Below are 23,154 nucleotides of genomic sequence, written 5' to 3'. Positions count from 1 at the left end.
ATAGGTGCCTTTAAAAAGGTGTCTCCAACGAGGCACCCAAAAAATCAGTACTCACTCTTGAAAGTTTAGGCATTTAACGACAAATTTTACGGACCCCCGTGCATCAACTCCTTCATCCCTCATCTGAGCCCAGGGGAAATTCACATGTTGGGGTAACACGCATTCTGCACATTTAAAGGTCTGAAAGTTAACAGCCACAATTCTATGGAAAAAACAGACATGACTAAGTTCACAAAACTTTCGTTTTTATTATTTTAAATTGGAAAAGGCTCCTTGGGTAATCATGATAGGTGTAAAAGTCACACACACACTTTGTTCACACAGCTTGCTACCCGACACCTGGGATGCAGTGGGCAAGTGCTGCAAAATCACTGCTGTCTTTTGCAGAACAACCCGTTCCTCCCCAAACCAAGTACAAGCAGAGGCAAAAAAATCCCCCTCCGCCCCCACAAAAGGACAGAAAAGGACACAAACTGGGACAGGTGCATTGTTTAAACGACAGTTCTGATTTTCCATGTTAATGTTTGTAGCATAAGAGGTTTAAGTGCCAGAAATGGAGGATCAAGCAGCATTTCAGAAAGAAAGTTCACCTTTCCTCTCTCTGCTACCATTTGTAGAAGGCAGATAGCTGGCGTGTTATTTATATGGTGTCATAGGATGCACATGGCACTTTACAAACACTTAAGACGACAACGGTATTGACACCAGATACAAACCTCTCTCTGAAAGGCCAGGTGGAGACTGTAGTCTGTGCCATATGAAATTGTTAATGAAGGATACACATAGGAATAGGGGGGAAACTATTTAGGGGAAGGAAGGGGAAAAAGCAACCAAGAAAGGGCATATTGCTTTGATAAAGCAAATGAACACAACTAACTTAAGTGCTTTTTTCTTTGTCAAGATTGAAAATTAGAGTGTAACCCAAACAAAAAACCCATACATAATTACACGTTTTAATTTAGCATACACACACAAAAATCAGTTGCACTCACATTTACATAAGTTACCTCATTCTTCCATTCCACAGACTGATCTCAAGTATCTTGTACGTTCCACTGTTTATCTGCCCTGAACCACAAAGACCAACATGCAATCCTGTGGCAGCTGGACACAACGAAAGAAGTTTGGCCATGTGAGTAGCCGTCGATACACACAAAATTATATATTATCTTCTAAGCTAGCAATCTGAGATCAAACGGACCTGTTTCAACACGTGAAGCCAGCACTTGCATTATGCTCAGTGATTAGCTTTAAATTAAAAAAAAGCTACTTAAATTAAAAGAGTCATCCGGTAAAAGTAAACATTGAGCCTGTTTCATTTTTCTCCAGCTGTTTGCTTCTCCACAGCAAGTCTTCTATAAAGTTACCTTCTTTCCCCATTATCATTTCTTAATGAGCTGCATCCCTTCCCTTAATACCTCGTGCCAGAATTGCTGCAGCCACACTGTTAGAAACATACAGCAACCGCAGGGGAAAGTGGACACCCAAAGCTACACATTTGCATTCTCCCTAAGTAAACCGAACTTTTCAGGTCTATCTGGACTGCCAAAAACCTTCTGCACCAGTGGAGAGTCCTGTCAGGTCACAGCAGTTTACAGCTAAAAAAAGAATCCAGCCCAACACATGAACATCCTACTGGTTGTTACAGGCTCTGTGAAGTTTACTGGATGTGACATTGAGCTAGAAATAGACCCACATTCAGGAAAGTCTCCAAGGATGTGACAGTTTCCAGTTGCTTCATGGGCATCTCTGTTCCCTAATGTTCACCCACTGTCCTGAGTGTGCTTGTATGGAAACACCTGTTAGAGGATGCTGTGCCACAGTCTGTCCGGTAGCTGCTAGGTTAGGTTGCAGTGCAGATTGCAGGGGTTTGGTTTACGTATTCCTCGGTGCTATTGCCAGCAGAGCATTCCTAGACCAACCAGCCGGAGTCTATTTCCTGTCCGCGTACAGGGCACTTTCCCCAAGGCTATCCATTGTTACAGAGAAGACATAGGGTGCCTTAAGTCTCCATCTCAGGGTATGTCTACACTACCTGCTGGATTGGTGGCCAGCAATCGATCCAGCGGGGGTCGATTTATCGCATCTAGTCTAGATGCGTAGACGCGATAAATCGACCCCCGAGCGCTCTCCGGTCGACTCCTGTACTCCTGTAGCTGAAGCTGCGTAACTTAGATCGATTCACCCCCCCCCCCCCGCAGTCTAGACCAGGGCTCAGCCTCCTCTAACAGGCGTTTCCATGCAAGCACCACTCGTAGGACAGTGCACGAACACTGGGAAACGGAAATGCCCCCAAAGAGGTGGGAACTCTATCGCGCCCTAGAAGATACAAACTCCACCAAAAGGCTCATCTTGGGCCAGCTCAGACCTCTCCCTGGTAAGTAACTGCTCCTCCGAAGAACAAGCGCCTTCACCCCAGAGGAACACAGAGCCTGGAAACATGGTACCACCACCCCCAATGACAAGTCTTCAACTAACCCACAAGAGGGGCCCATCAACCTCCCGATGCCAAGAGACAGGATTCCACACACTTGAAATGGACTTATGCTACACATCATTGCTAATTAGAGAAAACCCCTTCCCACAACCACACGCTTCCACACTCCAGCTTTCACTATGCCTCTGTAGCACAGATGGTTATTGGGATTATCACAGTATCTAGAAGCCCCAGTCACGGAGCAGGACCCCACCGTGCTAGGCACTGTACAAACACGGAACACGCTCGCTTCCCCCGCCGCAGATTCCGACACCCCTGAGAAGGTCTCCTGTGCTACCAGCCACAACAGCCGACCCGGCTTTTATACAAGCTCCCCATGGGTGAAGCAGAGGGTTGGCGGAGGCATTTGGAGCCACTCAGAGAGGGCCCAATCCTGCAAGCATTCTGGGCATGAGCCAAAACTCACGGGGGTCTATCCATCAACTCCAATGGACTTTGGATCGGTCCCCCATGCAACAGCAGCCCTTAGCTTTTGGTAAAATACTTGGAGAGACTAGACTGGTGCAGAGTCCTGTTAATGCTGGGTAAAATATCACCTTGATCTGGACTAAAAGCAAGGGGTCTACTGAACAGGAGGAGAGCTTGGAGTAAGACTATCTATTTCCCTACCCCCCCATAGTGATCAGTTCAGGTGGAGAGACCAGTAAGTTTTTCAAGCTGATCTACAGTACAGAGCGGTTATGCCATCATTTAAATACTTTTAAACAGGGGTTTCACACCCCAGTTTTTGGGGCACAACAGACCATACTCCATCTGCAAATGATGGGTCTACCCAAGCGTTACCACTTCAGTCCCGCTGCTTTGCTATGATGCAGGCACTGTAACACTCGGGAGATGGTCCCTAGCGAGAAGCTTCCCCCACCAGGAGTGACGCTGTTTTCCTATTGTTGTAAAAACTGTTGTCAGAGATCAACCCTACCCGCAGCTTTAAGATTTCACAGTGATACAAACACCTCCATCGCTCAGCCACCCCGGCCTCATGAGTGGCATTCACTTTCGGGCGGACCGGAAGTGTACGTTACAAAAGGGGTCAGTTCTCATTCTGAAGAGTGTTACAGTAGCTCTGTATTGATGTCTATCCTCAAATGCATCAGCACTACAAACTGCTGTATATTGGCGCTGGATGCATCATTACAATGGCGTACGGTAAAAAAAGTGGGTAAATAACCTAAACTCAACTCCATATTCCCCAAACGAGAAGGGGGGTAAAGTCCTTTTACCCATGACTACACCAGCGGTCACACGTCAGTTTTGCCAACCCAGATGTCATCTACCTCCGCTGAAAGTTGGGGGGAGGGGACCCCACTGCATAAAGCTCTCACTAGAGAAACTCAGGCTGACAGGTGCAACAGCCATGTTCTGTGGTGGCTTCCCACACTCAGCTTTCACACAAGCGGAGGGTCTTGCTGGGCCCCTTTTGCAGTAAGTGGCATTCTCCGGGGGGGGGGGGGGGGGGAGAGAATCTTGATTTGTCACTGGCTACGTTGCCAGTAGGGCTCAGGAAACTAGCAGGGCACATGATATAAAATAATCTCGCCCTCCAGGGCATGTCACAGCCTGCATGAATTAGTACAGCCAGACTAGACCTCGGACACTATTACTTGTGCATGCTGTCATGGGAGCGGGCACTAACTGTGGCCAGACCCCTCCATGGCTGGCAAGACACTGCTTAAAATTACCACTCCACCAATGAGACTGTACCGCTGAACCGGATTGTTGTTTTTTTTTTGGTATAGCTTACACCTGCCAAGTGCCACTCGTCTCCCTCACTCTGCCCTTCCGCAGCCTGACTCTGAAAGCTGTTGGGTCAAACTCCTCACAGCAGCTTTTCTTTATTCTACCTTTCCCTGCAAAACATGGATACACCTTGGTCCAAAGGGCCCCTATGCAGACTGTAGCATGGAAGGCCACTGCTCCCCAGAGGTGAAGTACCAGTTTCCATGGCTTCAGACCTCTGCCAACTTTCCATTCACAAAGGGCCAGATCAAAGGGAATTCGCTTCTGAAATGTCACAAGCTTGAAGGGCTTTTTTTGGTGTTAGCCCAGATTCCAGTCACTGTCTATTCTCCAGCAAGAGAATAAAAACCATGATGTACCAGCAGTTCGGCCTGGTACGTTCTGAAGTTAGTGAGAGGAGGTTCTGAAAGTCTCTGAAAAGCAGCTGCAGCACATGCAGATCTCTGCACAGCCCTCTCACTGGGTGAGGAGCCGGCCATCCTGCCAAGCACATCTCGAGTTCAAAGGGCATCGACGGAAGAACTCAAAAGCTGCCATTAAAATATTATGGAGAAACACGCTCCAAGTGGGGGCATTGTGCCAGTCTGGAGATCAGACACTGCTGGGCGTGCGCTGACAGCCTAACAAGAGGACTCGAACACAAGCATCGAGACTATATTTGTGAACCGCCCCTGCCCCCCCGTCTTCCACTGCATGATGTCTGGGGGCCACAGGTAACAAACGCAGGGTTATCCCACCACTCCATTCTGCAGCTACACTCAGAAATACAGGGCAATCTAAGAGGCAATCACGACCCATAACATCATTTTAATAAATCTTAGCGTACATTATTTTTACACATTCCCCGAACTGGGTAAGAATGCACGAGAGATTTGTTCTACTCTGAGATCGGCTACCGAGTCAACGTAAGGGTCTGTTTGTATTTACATGATTGATGGAACAACTCCAAAGGAGTCATGAATCTCTCAAGTCAAGTGTCCATATTGCCTTAAATGCAGGTTCATTTTTAAGTGCTACTGTAGAAACAATTCAGGAGAGTCTGTCAAAACTTTAAGGGCCAGTTTTTTGATTTGCATATGTAAATTAGGGCAGTTATGGACACATTGCCTTAGAAATTAGACCTGAAACTGGCTGCTCAAATGCCTACCAGGCAACTCACACCCACAGACACCTATTAGCCTGCACAATTGCACCTGCAATAGCCAGTGCTCCTTTTTGCTTGTGCATTTGCACAGGTGCAGCTCTGAGCGTCTGGTGTGAAGGACAAAAAGGAAATTCAGAGCTAAGGTGGAGAAGCTGGTTTTAGCCTGTGCCCACGCACCAATGACCAGAGAAATAAACACCTTGCCAGCATTCCACAGCCTTAGCAATGGTGTGAGACCAAAGTTAATTCTCCCTCCCGCTGGGGTAGAAAGAGGCATAGCCCCTCAACCACAGGTAAAGAGCTACATTGGATAAGCTGTACAAACGAGGCAGGCTCAAACGAATGCTTCTAACATTCCAGAGGCCCTCTCACTCTGATGTATACCTCGGTATGGTTCATGCTAGGACGATTGGGTAGGAAGGGAAAGAGAAGTGCCCAGAACTGCTTTCTGATCCACACAGATTCATGTAACTTGATAGGATAGGGATTAGTCCCATGAGTGACACAACCTGCTGCTCTGAGCCACTGAGGGACACCACTGTTCACATGCAGCTCAGGAAGGGAATGACTGGAAGGCTGAAGTCGGAGCAGCAGCAACAAAACTGCAACAGGAGGGAATAAGTTTCCTGTTATCAGTGAAATCAGCCAAGAAGTGAGTCTTTCCCACGAAAGCAGCACAAAATCATCCCACTCCACTGTCAAAGGTGGAAAGGGGGAGAACTCACGAGACAAGGAGTCGTCCCACCAATGGAGACGCCCTGACGGGGGTTGAAAGACGCAATCTTTAACAGTCTTCCTCCTCTCCAAAAGGGATTGGGACAAAGGACGCAGATTTCACTTGGAGCCAAGCCTTTCCTTATACCTCCCTCCCCCACAATCTGCCCCCAAAAGAAGCTGTTGGGGAGATCGCTTCTCTAATAGCTGACAAGTGATAAATAGCAGGAGAGATGTTAGAAAGGCACAGAGTTATCCATCAGCTGCCTCGTGGCTGCGGTTCTTCCAGCCCCTGATCCCAGGCTCAGGGCAAAGAGATGGAGGAAACTGGAAAAGGAAGGCAGTTCTCTTGATATGTTACACCTCGACTCCTTCTTCTTCGTTCAGTTGGGGATTCCTGTCTCTCTTCCTACCCAAGACTAATGAGAACAAAAGTGTCTGGAAAACTTGTGATGCGGTGGATAAGAGATAGAGAGCCCGAATCCTTCTGCTGCACAGTTACCTACTGCCTGACCTACAGTCACCTACCGGGTCTCTGAGGCAAGCAGCTCCTTTGCTTTTGAAGCAGAACACTGCCAGGTAGGAGATGGCGGTTGGAATTCTGGACTCCTTTCCACCTACCTGCACCTTCCAGTAGAGCTCAGATAGCTATGTTAAGAGTAGCTACGGGAAATAAAGAGCAAAAGCTTTCTGAGATGGTGGCATTAGAAGAGAAATCCGTGTTAGGTAGGGGAAAGAATACAAGAACCCTGCAGTACAGGGACAGGGGAACCCATTAGAGACAGAAGTCTACAGGGGCACTGAAAAATAAACAAAACGTTCCCCGGGGAAGTGTCAGAAAAGCTGCTGAGAGGCATCAGAATGAACCACAGCACCATGGAATTCCTAACTGCTTCTTTTACGCTGCACAGGGGGAAATACCACATCACAGGCACTGGCCTAGCCAGAAATTACATTTCACAGCGGCTGCCATCCAGCAAGCGTGTGGAGGTGAAGGTCAGAAGTTAACCATATTTAGAGGATTTTTAGTTCTTTAAAATGAGAACTTTAAAAAAGTCTTAAAATGAGCTAAAACTGCATAAGATTCTCCTCCAATCTGATCTGGATTTGTCTGGAGTTCCATACTGGGTCCCTATAAAGGGAGCTATGATTCCCCCTTGGCTTCTAGTCAGATTCGGACTAGAGTCCAAGAAGGTCATGGGAGCAGCGAGCTTTGGGAGACAGCACGAGGGTACCTGTGGAGCTGTTTGCAGTGGAAATCCCCTCTCTTACTGTTGAATCCCACTTTGATTCCCAAACCAAGGGCAGAGCTACCTCGGGTCTGTTTTTCCATCAAGGCTGCATTATGAAGAAGGGCCCTGGAGGGGGGCAAAACACACATTATTAGTCACTTTTGAGCCACGCACTAAATTGGCAGCAAATTTGCAGGTGGGGGTGTTGGGTTTTTGGGGGGTGATCAAGTCTTCAAATTATTAGATTGGGCCAGTTGCAGGAAAGATTGAACATGACACTTCACTGAAGGGTTTGCCTTCTGTAGGGATGCGCCTATGGCTAGAGCAGAGAGCATGTATATATTATATCTGCTATGTCGATTAATTACATGTTCCTCAACGTTGGCTTCTAAGGAATTTTGCTCTGATACATTCTTTTAAAAATGCGAGCATGCTCATTTCCCTCCTGTGTAGGTTCCCTCCCACTATGCAGAGCTGTGTCGCAGACTATATAGAAAGTACTGCCAGGGAGCAGTGTGGGGATTTTGTTTATATTCTAACAGGGATGTGTAGATTTTGGCAAAAAGGCCTTATTGAAAAGTGCATGCTTTTGTTCAGAGGTACCAGAGGCCGGGGTTCTGTCCTTGGCAGGAGAGAGCAGAAACCTTCTTTGCAATCCCTCCTCTGTCCACCAGGGGCCGCCTGTCAAGTAGTCATTGACTGAATGTTTTTGAGCATTTCATCGAAGGCCTCTCGGGACGGCGCCTCGGCGTTCTGGAAAGAGACCTTGATCCGGCTGTAGAGGCTGAAGGATTTCAGCTCCAGCCAGATGAACCCGAAACGATCATCATCGAATAGAATGAAGATGCCCGGCGTTCGTTCAGGGCTGGTGAAGCCATGTCCAGCAATGAGCCCCGTGCCATAAAAACTACAGAAAGGGAAAGAAGCAGGGAAAAAAAACATGAAAAAGCCTCTGACTGCACCATTGTGGCAGCTTAAGATGAATTTACTGTATCAGAGCGAACCTGCGGTCCATCTAGACCGGCCACCAGTGGCTAGGACCTGACGGTTCAGAGGAAAATCAAACCACCCCAGAATGCACCTGAGTAGATATGCCATGCTGCACAAAGGGGGGAGTTTTACCTGCTGACTTTGAAGCAATCAATCAGCTCGTGCCCTGCAGCATGAAGTGCGATTGCCTCCATCTTCACAAGCATGAGAACAATGCTACAAACACTCACCTGCTCCTTTAAGTGCAGCTACAGTATCTGACTACGCTAAGGATCGGTACATGGGAGCTAACCTAACATCCCTGCACACGAGGATTTGACTTCCGTTTCAAGGATCAAACCAGACGATACAAAGGCTGATCGGCCTGGGGCATGAGACCCGTGTAACCAGGCCACATCCTGGCTGTGGAGGAAAGGTGGGTAAAGTTCAGTGCAAAGCCCTTAGCACGCAGTGGGAAGGGCACATCTGAACAGTGTGTTGCTTCTAGTTTGGAATTGGGCCTTTGTGGATTCCTGGAATGACCCGCTGCGATCGTTAGCACAGATGTTTGGCTGAGGGTTGTTTCTGTTTAGATCCAGACTCTTTCCCCCCCACCCCTTCATTTAGCAAGGTGCCTCACTGAAGACAGCACCCCCCACGATCTGAAAAGAAAGGGCTCAATCATGCTGCAAGGTGCTCTGCATCCCCACAGCTCCCATTCATTGAGGGTGCTGAGCACTTTGCAGGATTGGGCCCAAAGCGCACAAGCCCTGAAGCTGGGTCAGCGGGAAAGGGCAGCACATTCCCATGGTCTCGGGAGACAAGTGTGATGCACGGGTAGGACCCAGCTAGGGAGGATCCTGAGAAACAGGGAGAAAAGGGGCAAGTGGCTCATGGAGAAACAGAGCAATAAAGGGAAAATACAGGAGGGATTATGCGATCGGGGCAGGATCCGCAGGGGAGGTGAGATAGGGACACAAGCCCCCCCACGGCTCGCTATCTGCCAGGAGATAAAAGGAGCCAAGGAGATTGCACTAGATGGAGCCCTAGAGGACAGAGTACTGATAAGAGATGGTAAACTCAGACTGAGCGCTGGGGCAGGGGGGTGAAGATCACAACACATGCTTTGGGTGTCAGTGCAGAAAGGCTCTGGGGGGTTTTCACCCCTATATTTTCCCCTTGGGTTCCGGTTGGATGTCCCGTCCGGGCAGGGGAGGGAGCAGTGCTAATAACGGGGCCTCTTTCCTGAGCAGGTCTCAGCTGCTTGCATGGGGCAGGACGCGTAGGAAAGGCTGATTACCACATCCGGCAGGTCCGGGGATAATCCTCGTTCCTGGAGATGACTCCCACGGGCAGCACGAAAGGCTGCGAGTTTGGCGCCGACTCCTGGGCGGCTGCTGCCCCCGCAGCCTCAGTCCCCTCAGCCCCAGCATCGTCCCCCTGCGCAGGCGGCTCTGCTTGCTGCGAGTCACCCTGTCGGGAGCGGCCCTCCTCTTCGTCCTGCCCTTCCTCCTCCTCCTCCTGCTGCTGCTCCCGGCGCACCTGCTCCTGCACCTCCAGGACGATGCGGGAGAGCTCATTGAAGTTGCGCAGGTTCTCGATGTCCGGGAGCTGGATGGGGTGCGCCAGGTCGATCTCCACCGTCTGCTGGCCAGCTGGGATATTGGGATCTCCCTGCAGCAAGAAACAGAAGCCAGGCTTCAGGACACTGCGGAACAGAGCTCATGCCAAAAGCTCAGACACCGGTACCGCTGCAGCTGGCTAACAAGTTTCCTCCACCCTGGCAATGCCCAGTTCCACAGCAGCACCCCCTGCTTGTCAATTCAAAGATCCCACCCAAATCCCAGCAGCACAAGCCCCTGGAGCTGCCTGCATCACCCCCCTTGCACCTGGGATACGGCACCAAGGCCCGACCTGTATGTGGAGACTTGTTCAGAACAGATGGGACAAACTGAGTGGCTGGTGACGTGGCAGGGTAGCCCTGCAAAGTTGAAGGGGACAGTCAATTTCAGAATGGCTTTCAATCACGACCACTCCCTGCCGGGGGAAGGAAGGAGAGTTTATCAGCCCGGTCCCAGTGCATGGCTGCTAGTGTTTGGGAGGGCGGGGGGAGGAAATGAGAATCTCAGATACAGGTAATCTGCTCATAACCAGATGTTCCCACAGAATGGACTGGGGGTAGGAGGGAAGGTAGTCTGGATTGAAAAGCATTTCACAGGCCAGCAGAAGCTCTGCACGGTAGGATTTCGCTGCTGTGCAGGCAGAAGACAAGACAGATAGTAGCTCGGCATTCTGGAAAATCCTGGCATTGGACTATTTGCCTACATGGCATTTCCCCAAAGGCTGAGAACAGCCAGGCTAACGAGTGTCCTCACCCCAGGAAATTGTACGTTCTCCTACAGAACAATGAATTTGTTCCCACCAATCCCCCAGGTAAGTTGGCTCTGCTGTAACAAAGTTATTATACCCTTCTCTAAGTTACTTATCTGACCCCAATCACTACAGTGTCTTATTCTCACAGCATCCCAGTGCTATTATCCCCATTTTATAGATAGGAAACTGAGGAACAAAGTCAGTGTAATGCCCAGGCCCCTAAACCCCAGCAAAATCAATGGAAGCTAGGAGCCCAAATACCTTTGAGAATCTGGGCCTTAGCGACTTGCCCAAGGTCACACAGGCCATCTGGCCGAGCAGGTAATGGAACCAGGTCTCCCAGATGCTAGGCTTGTGCCCTAACCACTGCATCCTCCTTTCCCTACCCCCGGCAATCACCTCTCACACAGATCCCCGACGCACGGGAGAGTGAGAAGGGCTGCAGTTTACTACCCTGATTCCACGGCAGTTGGAACCCGTCGGGGAGCTCGGGAGAGAGAAAAAAAAACACTCACGGTTATTTTAGTCCCTTTGGCTTTCTTCCCATGAAAACTCAGCATGACAATCTCCAAGCCGTGGCTCCCGTAAGTTCCCTTGAAGAGACCTGGGTTTAAGAGGTCATCAGGGCTGCTAGGAGGGAGGTAGATGCGTCGGTATGTCAAGCAGTTGCTGTGGAAAAGAAGCTGGTCAGGCAGTTTACAAGAGAACGCCGCGATATTGATTCTTCGCCAAGAACTTAGGCTACCCTCCACTCCCCTTGCCTGCCTTGCATCTTCTAAAGAGATTCTTTAACAAAAGGGGCAAGATCTTCACTTTCTGGCATTTTAAAAAGCACTCCAGATTTTGTCTGGCACACATCCCCCTATGCCACCTCTCCCAACCCCCCTACACCACCTCCAAAGAGTCCGTCTGGCTAAGAGATCTGTCAAATCAGCAAAGGCTGTGCTTATATCTAAGCTACAGCATGTCAACCCACCCCTCTTTCTGGTGGCACTGGAGAACCCAAGGTGAGTGGAGCCTATTTAAATATCTGTTAAAGCAATTAACTTCGGATAGCTCTGAAAATGACATTTACTGCTAGTTGGTACGTTCCCAGAAGCTGGGACTGTATAATTTGTGTCTAGTGCGGTATAAAGCATATTTCCTGCTAAAAAATATAATCAGCAGATGGCTTGTAGGGATGGTTGATAGTCACACCATTTTAAAATTCAATAAGATACATTTATTCATGTCTGAACATTGGTGACATCAGAGCAGACCTTTTGGAAGCCTTCTCAAACCATTGCTAGCTTTGAACACTCAGCAGCTGTTGCACATCCTCTATCTCCTCACTGGTTGTCCCCTATGACGACGACGACCCATTACCATTCCTTCCATGATCATTTTCTCAGGGTTATTTTAATTCTCCATGCCTGACATAACCCAAGTACAGAAGTTTGTGCCTGTTGATTTCCAATAGGAGGGGTGGCTTCTTTCCAAGAGTATTTCTATAATAAACATTTGTTTTCTCCATCCGGAAGATATGCAAGAGTCTTCGCCAGCACCATATCTCAAAAGCTTCCATTTTCTTTTTGTCGGCAACGTTAGTTTCCCACGATTCACATCCATAGGTCGCTATTGAGAAAATTAATCTTTTCACCAGTTAAACCTTCGTATATTGAGACAGCATGGTTTTTCCAAACTTTTGTGGGAAGCCATTGCTGATGAGCTGTTCCTCGTCTTTATTAAAAACAGACTCCAACATTCCTTGCATTCCCTCAGTGGTTGTAGCAAAGAGCACTGTCTCATCACCTCAGTGGGAGATTATACTTCCTGCACTTTTCAATGATGCGATAGATGTTCACGATTTGATCATGCGTGCCTCATCCCTCTCTGAAACCATCCTGTTGTGATGGAAATTCTGCTTTTGTTCTTTGCTTTGTGCAATCCTGGATTATCTAGAGCAAAACTTAGCTTGTGTACGATAACAAGATGATACTATTCTTATTACGCTGTTATGTAATCTGTCTTTGATAAGGGCAGAAAGATTGATTCCCTTTGTCCAGTTGTCCGGCCAATCCACACAGCATTGCAAATTTACCACGAGATCAATACCAAGCACTCTGTCAGGCTTTCCATGGAAGGATCCGGTATCTCTGTTTACAAGCGCTCTGTGATCTGTACAAGTCTGGCTCATAATAATTTTCTTAATTTATCAACAAACTCAATAAAGTGTCTTACCTTTCTAAAAAAAAAAAAAAAAAAAAAACAAACCCCGCAGTCACCAATCACTTCAACAGTTCTGCTGGTATGCTATCTACCCCTGGTGCTTTCCCTGGCTTCACTTTCACATTAGCATGCACGATTTGTTCTCCCAGGATCGATGGCTCCACCTCTATACTCCTTTCTGTTGTCCTGTATTACGAGTGGCTCTGAGGAGGGATACAGATTGGCACAATAATCTCTGCACTGGCATTTGATAACATCACCTTCAGTGAGGGTTCCACCATCATGATCTCTTATTGGGTCTGATGACAGGGAAATTTTTTTGGTAAGTCTAACCACTGTAAACATCTCTTTTGTATTCCTCTTTGTGACTCTCAACCTCTGTGCATTTTGCCCTTCTGTATTTGCTCTTGTCTCAGCTAATCTATTTTGGAGGCGTCCGCTCAGTTCTTTGTACTTGCACCTTCATTTTTCAGTCTCTAAGCCAGAGGTAGGCAACCCATAGCACGCGTGCCAAAGGCAGCACACAAGCGGATTTTCAGTGGCACTCACACGGCCCAGGTCCTGGCCACCAGTCCGGGGGGGGCTCTGCATTTTAATTTAATTTTAAATGAAACTTCTTAAACATTTTAAGAACCTTGTTTACTTTACATACAACAATAATTGAGTTATATATTATAGACTTATAGAAAGAGACCTTCTAAAAAGGTTAAAATTTATTACTGGCATGCGAAACCTTAAATTAGAGTGAATAGATGAAGACTCGGCACACCACTTCTGAAAGGTTGCCGACCTCTGCTCTAAGCCATTCTTTTTCACTCTACATTGTTATTCTGCCAGCTCAAACATCATCTCAGTCAGCCATGCTACAATCCAATGCTGATTTTTCAGAACGTGTGCTTTGGCAACTTTGAGCATGAGTTTTCATTTTATTCCAAAGTGCGTTTGGGGTGTTCTCCTCTTTCTCCTGTGCCAATGCCACAAACCTGTACTAGACAGAAGTCCCGTAGTTTTCGTTGATTTTGGACAGATCCAAACATAGTGGACCTGCCAAACGTCTGATCTTTCAAGTTTTCATTTTATGTTTGAGGCTAACAACTGCCTGCCTGACCCACATGGTCTGCACTCGGGAAAGTCTTTATCCATTAGACCGTGACGCTTCCCAGGGGTTTCCAGGGCTGAGGCACCTTGCTACCACCTGCCCTTGTCTGTGCCTGCTGTGGGTCAGTTCCAACACCATCAGCCTCTGACAACACAAGCACTGCCCTCCAGGCCTCCATAGGCACTACTCTCTCTTCACAGGTCAACGAGAGACATCCACCAACCCTTGAGTCCCCCAGGCATCTCCCTGCAGTGTCCCACCCTTGATGCACTGGACACTTACAGAATTCTCAGATCCTCTGTTCCCAAAAGGAACAGGACACCTCAGCTTATCAGATACACTGCAGAACTCAGCTCTGCTTCGCACATAGCACTTAGATTTGTTGGTAGCAAAAGCAAGTTTAACAAAGAACAGAGATTCAAATGTACTGGAAACAAAGGGTTATGTATAAAATGCAATCATAACTTGCATACTAGAGCCTAAACTTAACTCACAAGATGCCCTGCTGTCTAACTGTGACCCTAAGAGCCACTGGCAGAGGGCCCACTGTAGTGCAACTCATATCAGGCCTGACACACTCATTACCCTCAACACATTGATGTAGTGTCTCTAAAAGGTGTCATGTAAGATACCACTCATCCACTGGTGACAGGCTGGTCACAGAAATCATTGTGTGATGTATGTATGGGTAGTGCATGAAGAGTAATGTGAGAGAGCTGGAAATAGGTTTTTAAAAGGTCTTTGGGAGACAGAGCATACATGGAGCCTATCTAGACAAAGGAATGTGGATTCTCCTGTCTGACTGGAGGCAAAGGACAATGAAAGTTTCTTTACATATACGGCAAACAAAGCCAACAAGCGGCAGTTTAATAATAACACCACAGGACAAAGTCTGCACCCCAGGACAACTTCCTAGCTCTTGAGGCACAGACAATGGACTTTGGGTACTATAAAGGGAGCAATTACACATTTGAGTTCTCTATCACTTGGGGAACAGCACTATTTTATTCTGTGAACATTGGTTCCCCTGCCCTGGAGGGCTGGAGATGCAGGTAACTTGATGTGAGTAAGAAAACTGCTTAGGCCAAGACTGAAACTTGCTAGGATTAAGCTTAAAACAAAATAAAGCACGCTTTCTAGTGACTAGTCTGTAACCATACCTCTCTTTTGCTCTTGCTTAGTATCACTTAAATCTCTGTCCTTTGTTAATAAACTTATTCTTGTTTTATTACAAAACCATCTCAGTGCTGTGTATTAAAGCGAAGTGTGAATCTTCAGGCTAACCTAACAGGCTGATGTGTGCTCTCTCTCTTTGGAAGCAACAAATCTAATAATTTCCATGTGTCCAGCGAGAGGGTCTGGACACTGCAGAGACACATCTCTGGGGGAACTCAGATTGTTACCTGCAAGGCAAGGAGCATCTTGAAGAGTTTGCTGGCAAGGCAGACAGGCTGGTGTGTCAGGGAGCCGATACAGCTTAGTGGCAGCAAAGCTCTCACTTGCTGAGGCAGACGGGTAACAAGTGGTTCACAGTCCTGGATGTCCTGAGCAGGATGTCACACGAATGAAATCTCTCTTACCCAAATTCTCCTGGCTGTGATCCTTTTTTAATGAAACAACTTACCTCCTAGGTGAAAGATGCAGATTGAGTCTCTTTAGCTGCAGTTATAGTCCGAAAAATCCACTGTTTTCACTTGCAAACAGGATAAACCTGCTTGTGTTTTCCTGTTTATAATTTCCCTTGGAGACTTTGCAATCACTTGATTAGCATTTTGCTCAGAGCGTAAATATCCCCTGTAAATACTTCACAATGAAGTACACAATACTCAATATACATGTAGGCAGACTGATAGATAAACTTCTGCCTGAAAGAAACTTGTTTACCACTTCTGGGGCTGGCCCCAACTCACAGACCTTATAAAGATGATTTCCAGCGTATGTGTACACACACTCCTTACATATTATCTGTACATACATTTCACAATGACAATGATGACCAGTGTGACACAGGCTTTCAGTAGAGACCTTACACAACACTGTGGTGAACTAGTACATAGATCCCAGACCCAGGGGATCTCTGGAAGCCTTATGCACCCAGTGTCCTCTGGTAGTCAGCACCAAGAGTTCCCTGACACAGATACTCAATCCCCTTCATTGCTGCATCGTTACCTAGTCAATTTGGTTGCTGGCCATACTGTCAGGTGACCTCCATGTGCATAAGCATCTTGTGTGTTGGGTGAAGATGGTGTTTGTAAGGACCAGCTGATTACAGCAGCAGAATTCAACTAAACCCCTTCCTCTCTCCTTTTGTAAACCCATTGTTTCTCACTACTACTTTATGAGAGCTTACAGCTCCAACTTTCACATTCAGGTCCCCAATCACAAGGGACATCTCTTTGCTTGGTGTTTTAATGAGTGTCTTTCAAAGCCGTTCACAGAATCCTGCGCAGGGGACTGCACCTTGCTGTGGTGGGAAGGCTTGTACAATTTGAAGGTTACACAAAATCAAATGACCCAAAGCCATTTACTGGGCACACAGCTATTCCGAGTAACCGTATGGCCTATCACTGTGTCCCCCTGCTGCATCTTACCTTTCACTACGCTTACAGGAAAGGACTGTCTTATCACGTGTTTGTACACTGCTCAGTGAAACGGCCCAATCCAAATTAAGGTCCTGGGGCACTATCATAATCCTGGTAATGGACCTGATGAGGACTATTACATATGTTCATTTTCTGTGCAGAAAATACCACCCTCTCTACAAACACAGCAGAGGCCCCTAAAACAGGAATCGGTGGAAGGAAAAAGACCCATTTACATGTGTTGTAGCAAGGTTATCAGCTAACCAGGAAGACTGAACCAACAAAACAGCAGTGTACTGGGCCAAGTTCAGATGCCCCTAACCCCAACGTTTAGGGAAGAGCTGGTCCCCTTACTCGTATTGGCTGGTGTAGATGAACTTCATCAAGATGAGCTCTTGCATGTGCTCATGGAAGATATCCTCCAGAGTCCGGCCCCATTCTTCCCTCAGCCACGTCCGGAATTCCTGCAGTGCACACAGAGGAGATACACGTAAAACCAACGAGCCACTCACAGACACTTTATAATTATGATGGTGCCTTAGCTGCACAGCTTCATTCTTGGCCATGCAACAGAATTCACGTAGACAGTGAGCGAGGAAAAAGCCCATGTGCCCAGCTGGTTACAGAAACAAAAATACCTATTATTTTATACAGCCCTTCTCATCCCCTGCCCTCACGGCCCTTCATGAAAGGGGAGCAGGACCACTACCCCCATGTTAATGACAAAGAAACTGGGGCACAGAGTGGAAGTGACTTGTCAGACTGGGAATGGGACCCAAGTCCTTGTTGTCTCGGTCCTGCACCCCATCTCCTGGATCATGCTACATGGCGTATTGATCATCAGAAAGGAGGAAGAGTCAAAAACACTAAAAGATTAAGGAAAATAAATTCCATTTACTTGTAGTATTTGTGCTCCTAAATCCTTCATGTGCTCTGAGAAACCTCCCCAAAGTGTCTCAACAGCAGCTCTGAGCAATCTCTGAAAAGCTACTTCTCTAAGGTGAGTTACAATTTCATGACAACAGCATCCCCACTAAAGATATCCGCCTCTCAAGTGATCTTCTGAACCTGCATTCTTTACCTTCTAAATACAGAATCTCTCGTTACCACGCTCTCTCTCACACTTACCCGACACACTGTTTCCAAAGGACTGTGCACACATTATTAATCTACTACGGAACTGACCAAAAACGTACCTCAGCAATAGATCAGCCCTCTACCGGGAAACCCCTGGGGTAAAGGGTTGATTTTTTAGCTTCACAGATGGAACAGTTTGAAGTATGAAAACTCAGAGTCAGATTTTAACTAGATGGACTCCCTAACTGAACTTCTCAGCAATGAGCATCCCTACACGGTGCAGCAGTGAACAGAGAAGCTCTCTCATGATACATCTGATTTTTCCTCTTGACAGGCAGAGCTGCTGTATTTAATTCTATTACTCCTGCACTGCCAACTAAGGTTTTAATCCCTCATCTCAGCAGACAGGCAGTAAAAGGAGCCCCTCTTGCCATAATTACAAGAAAACGAGGCACGCAAGCATGGCTGATATTTAATATCAGGCCCAACTTCACACAGGTCTCAGCACCCTGTGAGAACTGTGAAGAACGTGAAGGCTGCTTGCTTTATTCCAGACTGGGCCATCAAAACGCAACCTGAGGGGTCAGACATGGCATAGGAAGAACAAGGACACAGTGGCCCAAATCTTGCCATGTGCTAAGGAGTGGGGAGCTGAGGGTTGTTTATTATCTCGTAACCTTGGCACACAGACAGAAATGGTCCTTCACGCACTCCGTTGTGTTTGGCTATTGCAGCACATATGGTGCGGCAAAGCAACCAATAGTGCTCCAGTATTACAGAGGTCTCCCAACAAGGTGGTTGTATAGTTTGAGTACTGAGCCGGTCCAGTGAACTGGAGTCTGAAGCCAGGCCTTACCCAGTGGCTGAAGAGGTTCCTTTGGATTGTGCGATGCACAACACAAATCTGCGTGTGATGATTTTCAAGGGGCAGCCCAAGGGCCAAGCGCAGCCCATACCTGACAGTCTCCCTGCATCAGCAGGAGGAGGATAAATTTGGTCCACTACAAGTTTTACCAAGGGCAAATTCAAACCACAAGTTATTTCTATCCATTAGAAAAACCTCAAGGACAGAAATTGCCATTGATCAGCCAGCTTTGTTTTTCCCAATACCTGTAAAATTATACACAAGTGGGCGCCTTAGGGGTCATATCCCAGCTCCCATCATGACCACACAGATCACAAAGATTTGGGACCTGACAGTAACGCCACACCCTGCTGTGCCTCACGTGCATTTAGATGGACATGCAAGTGAGACTCTTTCCAGCCAGGCTGGAAGGGACGCTGTTACCTCCTGCCTTCCTCCTGACATTCGATGGTGATCTGTCTGGTTGCACTTCGTGGAGAATTCGTCCTTCTTTACGATCTGCAGTTATTGGGGAAGAGTCGGTGAGCTCAAGTTAGCAGCAGGCTGATGTAACAACGTAACAAAGGCTGCCTCAAACAGAACCTTAACACGACACGCTGGACGGCAAGATTTACGCAGTTTGCCAGCCCCTCCTGGCTGCAATGACAAGGCAGCGGGACTCGATAGGTGACCGCTAAAGAGAACGGAGGCCAAGTGCTTCAGCCTCTTAATGCAGCAGCTCCATGCTCTGAGGAAAGGGAGCGAGTGGGCATCATTCCAAGGGAGAATCCCAATGTCAAGCTGCCTTCTGCAACTGAGTCTCGTTTCAAGCAGCAGGATCTCCCTAGAGTTTGTTCCTTCTACATCCCACCTACCCCACGGCTTATCCCAAGTACCCTCCCCAAGGCCCCTACAGGGGATGACTGGTCACAGTGCATACTTGGACATGTCAGTACATGGGACCATTTTTATACACCCCTTCCCTTGACTCCCCGACGCTGGCTGATCCATCCTCAGCAATGCAGGGGCACCAGCTGAAAGCAAGGCCTCAATGTGCGATCAGCCTAGAGATCAGAACTGACCAGGAGATGGCCTAAACCAGTGGCTCTCAACTTTTCCAGACTTCTGTTCCCCTTTCAGGCGTCTGATTTGTCTTGCGTACCCCCGAGTTTCACCTCATTTCACCTCACTCCTTGCTTACAAACTCAGTCATAAAAATGCAAAAAAGTCTCACAGCACACTATTGCCGACTTTCTCATTTTTACCATAGAATTAGAAATCAATTGGAATGTAAATATTGTAGTTACATTTCACTGTATAGTATATAGAGCAGTATAAAAAACAAGTCATTGTCGGTCTGAAATTTTTGTTTGTGCTGACTTTGCTAGCGTTTTTTATGTAGCTTTTTGTAAGACTAGATGAGTTGAAGTATCCCCTGGGGTACGCGTACTTCTGGTTGAGAACCACTGGCCTAAACGATCCCTTGCGGTCACTAAAGGAAAGCTGATTGAGAGATGGACAGAAAAAAGCCTTGCGCGTGACCCATCACGGTAGTGTTGTCACATTCTCTACCACTGGGTACTTTTGTTTACAGGCTCGTGGAATATAAACTCTTCCTCAGCGCACAGTGCCCAGGTTAAACAGCCAGACTCACCTGTGTGTGGGGAGGGGAGAGAGGCACAGGCGGGAGCTCACCTGGATATGGCCATTGTGGGGCCCCTTGTGGCCGTACATACACTCGACAGTCGCACTTTTCCTCTCCATTAAGTGAATCCGGAAAAGGGGCTTGAACCTCATTGGGTCATCCACGTGAGGGTCATGAGGGGGCAAGTACATCCAGCCAATGATAAACAAGCCATCTACCTGTGAAGAGGTGGGAGAAGCAAATGGAGTCAATGCTCCCCTGTCTTCATTCATTGGGCAGCAGCTGTTGCCTCAGCCCCAGAACCTCTCCAGTTAGGGAATAAGGTGGCTCTCCCCCAAGGCACTGAGGAGCTGTTCTCAACAATCAGATGCATTTCCAGTGCTAGATAGCTGCTTTCCCGTGCCCAGATCCCAGCCCAAATAGACACAGTGCAGCCTCTGTGAGGGGGAAGAACCACCCTTTATAGGGCTTTGTTTCATGGGATAAGCATTCACGTCTATTACTGCAAGCAGCTTGATGCCAGATACGCATTGGGCTCTGGAGAGCGAGATTATGCTGAGGCTAGTCAAGCGCTAATTGGTTTGTGACGAGCTCATGCTGCCAGTGATTCTCTTACAGGGAGGACTTCTAGTTTCCATAATTATGTCTGGCTTTTGGATGATGAATTGTTGTGCGCTATTACTCACTGCCAGTAAGGAAAGCCATGATCCCCTTCACTTGCTAAGACGCGTGAAAGAGCCAGCCTTTCTTCCCCCCCCCTTCCTGCAAACCTCATTGAATCCTCACCCCACAAAGGGAAAGCGGCTTTGAAGAGCAAGTATTCTGTAATGGAGATTTCTCCCGAAGACATAAGGAGAGATCGGCACTGCCGTCTCTCTTCACAAGCTAGCCGTAGTGAACAACTAAACCGGTGGAACTCCTTGCCAGGGAATGTTGTGATGGCAAAAACCATAACTGGGTTAAAAAAAAAAAGAACTAGGTAAGTAATTGAGGGCTATTAGCCAAGATAGTCAGGGATGCAACGCCATGCTTGGGGCGACCCTAAACATCTGACTGCCAGAAGCCATGAGTGAGAGATGGGGTGGATCACTCCGTAACTGCCCTCCCCCTGTACACTCCCCGTGGAGCTCTGGTATGGTCACACTGCTGCAGCCAGACGTCCTTGATATCAGGCTCTGGAACACACATTTCTACAAGAGAGGCTTGGGCTCAAAGCTTAACAAACTCAATGGGTTTAGTATGTTAAACCGGCCAAACCATGCTCCTTGGTGCAGAGGTGCTGGAGGATATCAGAGGGCATCAGGCAAGCCTCTATCCTCAGCCTCTCAGAGTAATCCCAATAATCCTAAATCCAGAGAGGCAAAGGACATTCAGCAGCTCTTCTGCTTCTCTAGACTTGGTCTCACTGTGGTCCTAACCCAAAGCTCATTGAAGTCAGTGGAAACATTCCCATTGAATTCAGTGGCTTTGGATCAGCCCCTCTATCAGTATCATGTCTGACGTACTGCTCTTCAGGGACTAGTCACTATGCAGGTAAACGTATCAAATACTGTGGCAATGAGGCTATGAGGCAGACCTGCATAGGCAGCGTCTTTACCAAACTCTTCCTAATGCAACGCAGTGAATGCCAACTTATGCCAAAAGGCAGAAACATAAAAGTTTTAAAGGAGCTTGTATGAAATTGTTGCCAGAAGCTGATGCAACAAACCTCTGGGACATCTCTGTACTCACCACCACGTTCAGTAGTCCCCCGTATGGCCCAATGTCTGGCTGCCACAGTCCCAAGATGTGTCGGTATCGGTGCAGCACTAGGGAACAGGAGACAAAGCAAGACATTTCACAATGAACGCAGCAAGAGGGATTTGAGGGGAGATGAGGAGGCTGCCATAAAACTACACAGATTGTTGACTGACACCCCCTCAAACAGGGTCCTTTCCTGGGGTTGGGAGAGAGAATCCCAGTTCTCCCAAACCCAGTGAGAGGGGCCAATTCTGAAGACTTTCAAAAAGCTGTTACATGAAGCCGACTGCAAACGCACACTATTCTCCTGCACAGCTTCACGCCCAGCCCGGAGCAGTGGCAAGAGGTAGTTTTTCAAGGATTTATGAAGGCAGAGATCCAAGGACCAACTAGCAAATAACTTTCCATCAGAAAATCCTCTCATTGAGATCTGTCAATAGGCATCACATGCTCTGCTTCGAGCCTACAAGTGCAGGCTATCCACCTCCCTGACCACAAGTAAGATGTTCTCGACACCAGAAACCTCCGATTTCATAGAGGTGTGAATGCGGGGTGGGATCTGAAACTTATAAGTAGGGGAGAGCAGGGAAAGCAAACAGCGTTTGCTTTAAGAGACCATCCCCTTCTTGTCCTACCAGACAGACGCACTCCCCTGCCTCCACTTAGGCACCTGATCCCCGTCGGATTCAGCCATTAAGATGGCAGCACACATGCCCCATAGTTCCTGAGCACAGCATCCAGAAGACTGGGTGTCATTACAGATTCAATACCTACAGAGGACCTTGGAGAAATCTCAATAGGTTACCGTATTTCAACATTTCCTTAAAGCTGCTCCCAAGCATCGTGTACTGGAGCATATCTTGTACTTTGGATCCTCCTCTCAGAGCTAGTTAAGATTTAAAGCCAACCGAAAAAGGGGGCAGAAGTAGGAAAGTTTTCCACAAACTGCAAACACAAGTGATTCTTTGAACACTGATACATACAGCCTGCTGCAGACAGGAGTCATACGGAACTGAAGGTATCCACTACATCATATGCCTGCCTTCCGTGGAGAATCCAGATCTGTTCATCTCAGATTCTAAAGATAAGCAACAGCTGACCCATAATATGAGAGTATATTTAATGGCCTGACGTGAACAAAGGACAGAGGACTGGAAGGGACCTCCTGGATCACCACGTCCAGCCCCCCCCCCCATCGCAGGCAGCGGTGCCATCGTAGGAGTAGAGAGGTTATTTTACCTCTGTATTTGGCACTGGTATGGCCACAGCCGGAATCCTGCATCAAGTTCTGGT

General features: G+C 47.7%; 1 protein-coding gene across 3 annotated transcripts in view; it reads right to left on the bottom strand.

The window, feature by feature from the left end:
• Positions 1-224: 224 nt before the first annotated feature.
• FBXO31 (F-box protein 31) overlaps positions 225-23,154 on the bottom strand; it is a 41,244-nt gene continuing 18,314 nt past the window's right edge. For 2 of the 3 annotated variants that reach the window (XM_054048715.1, XM_054048716.1), the window contains 7 exons: positions 21,853-21,929; positions 20,172-20,339; positions 18,921-18,995; positions 16,910-17,019; positions 11,182-11,335; positions 9,594-9,967; positions 225-8,231 (listed from right to left, as the gene is read on the bottom strand). In XM_054048715.1, the coding sequence (XP_053904690.1) occupies positions 8,009-8,231; positions 9,594-9,967; positions 11,182-11,335; positions 16,910-17,019; positions 18,921-18,995; positions 20,172-20,339; positions 21,853-21,929 (1,181 nt within the window). In that variant the 3' untranslated portion in view covers positions 225-8,008. The remainder of the gene's footprint in view (positions 8,232-9,593; positions 9,968-11,181; positions 11,336-16,909; positions 17,020-18,920; positions 18,996-20,171; positions 20,340-21,852; positions 21,930-23,154) is intronic. The other variant, XR_008447095.1, reaches the window with a different exon arrangement.

Source organism: Malaclemys terrapin, chromosome 14 (assembly GCF_027887155.1).
Source record: "Malaclemys terrapin pileata isolate rMalTer1 chromosome 14, rMalTer1.hap1, whole genome shotgun sequence".
Classification (NCBI taxonomy): domain Eukaryota; kingdom Metazoa; phylum Chordata; order Testudines; family Emydidae; genus Malaclemys; species Malaclemys terrapin.
The sequence above is the reverse complement of the archived record's forward strand: the minus strand, read 5'-3'. Positions and strand labels throughout refer to the sequence as shown.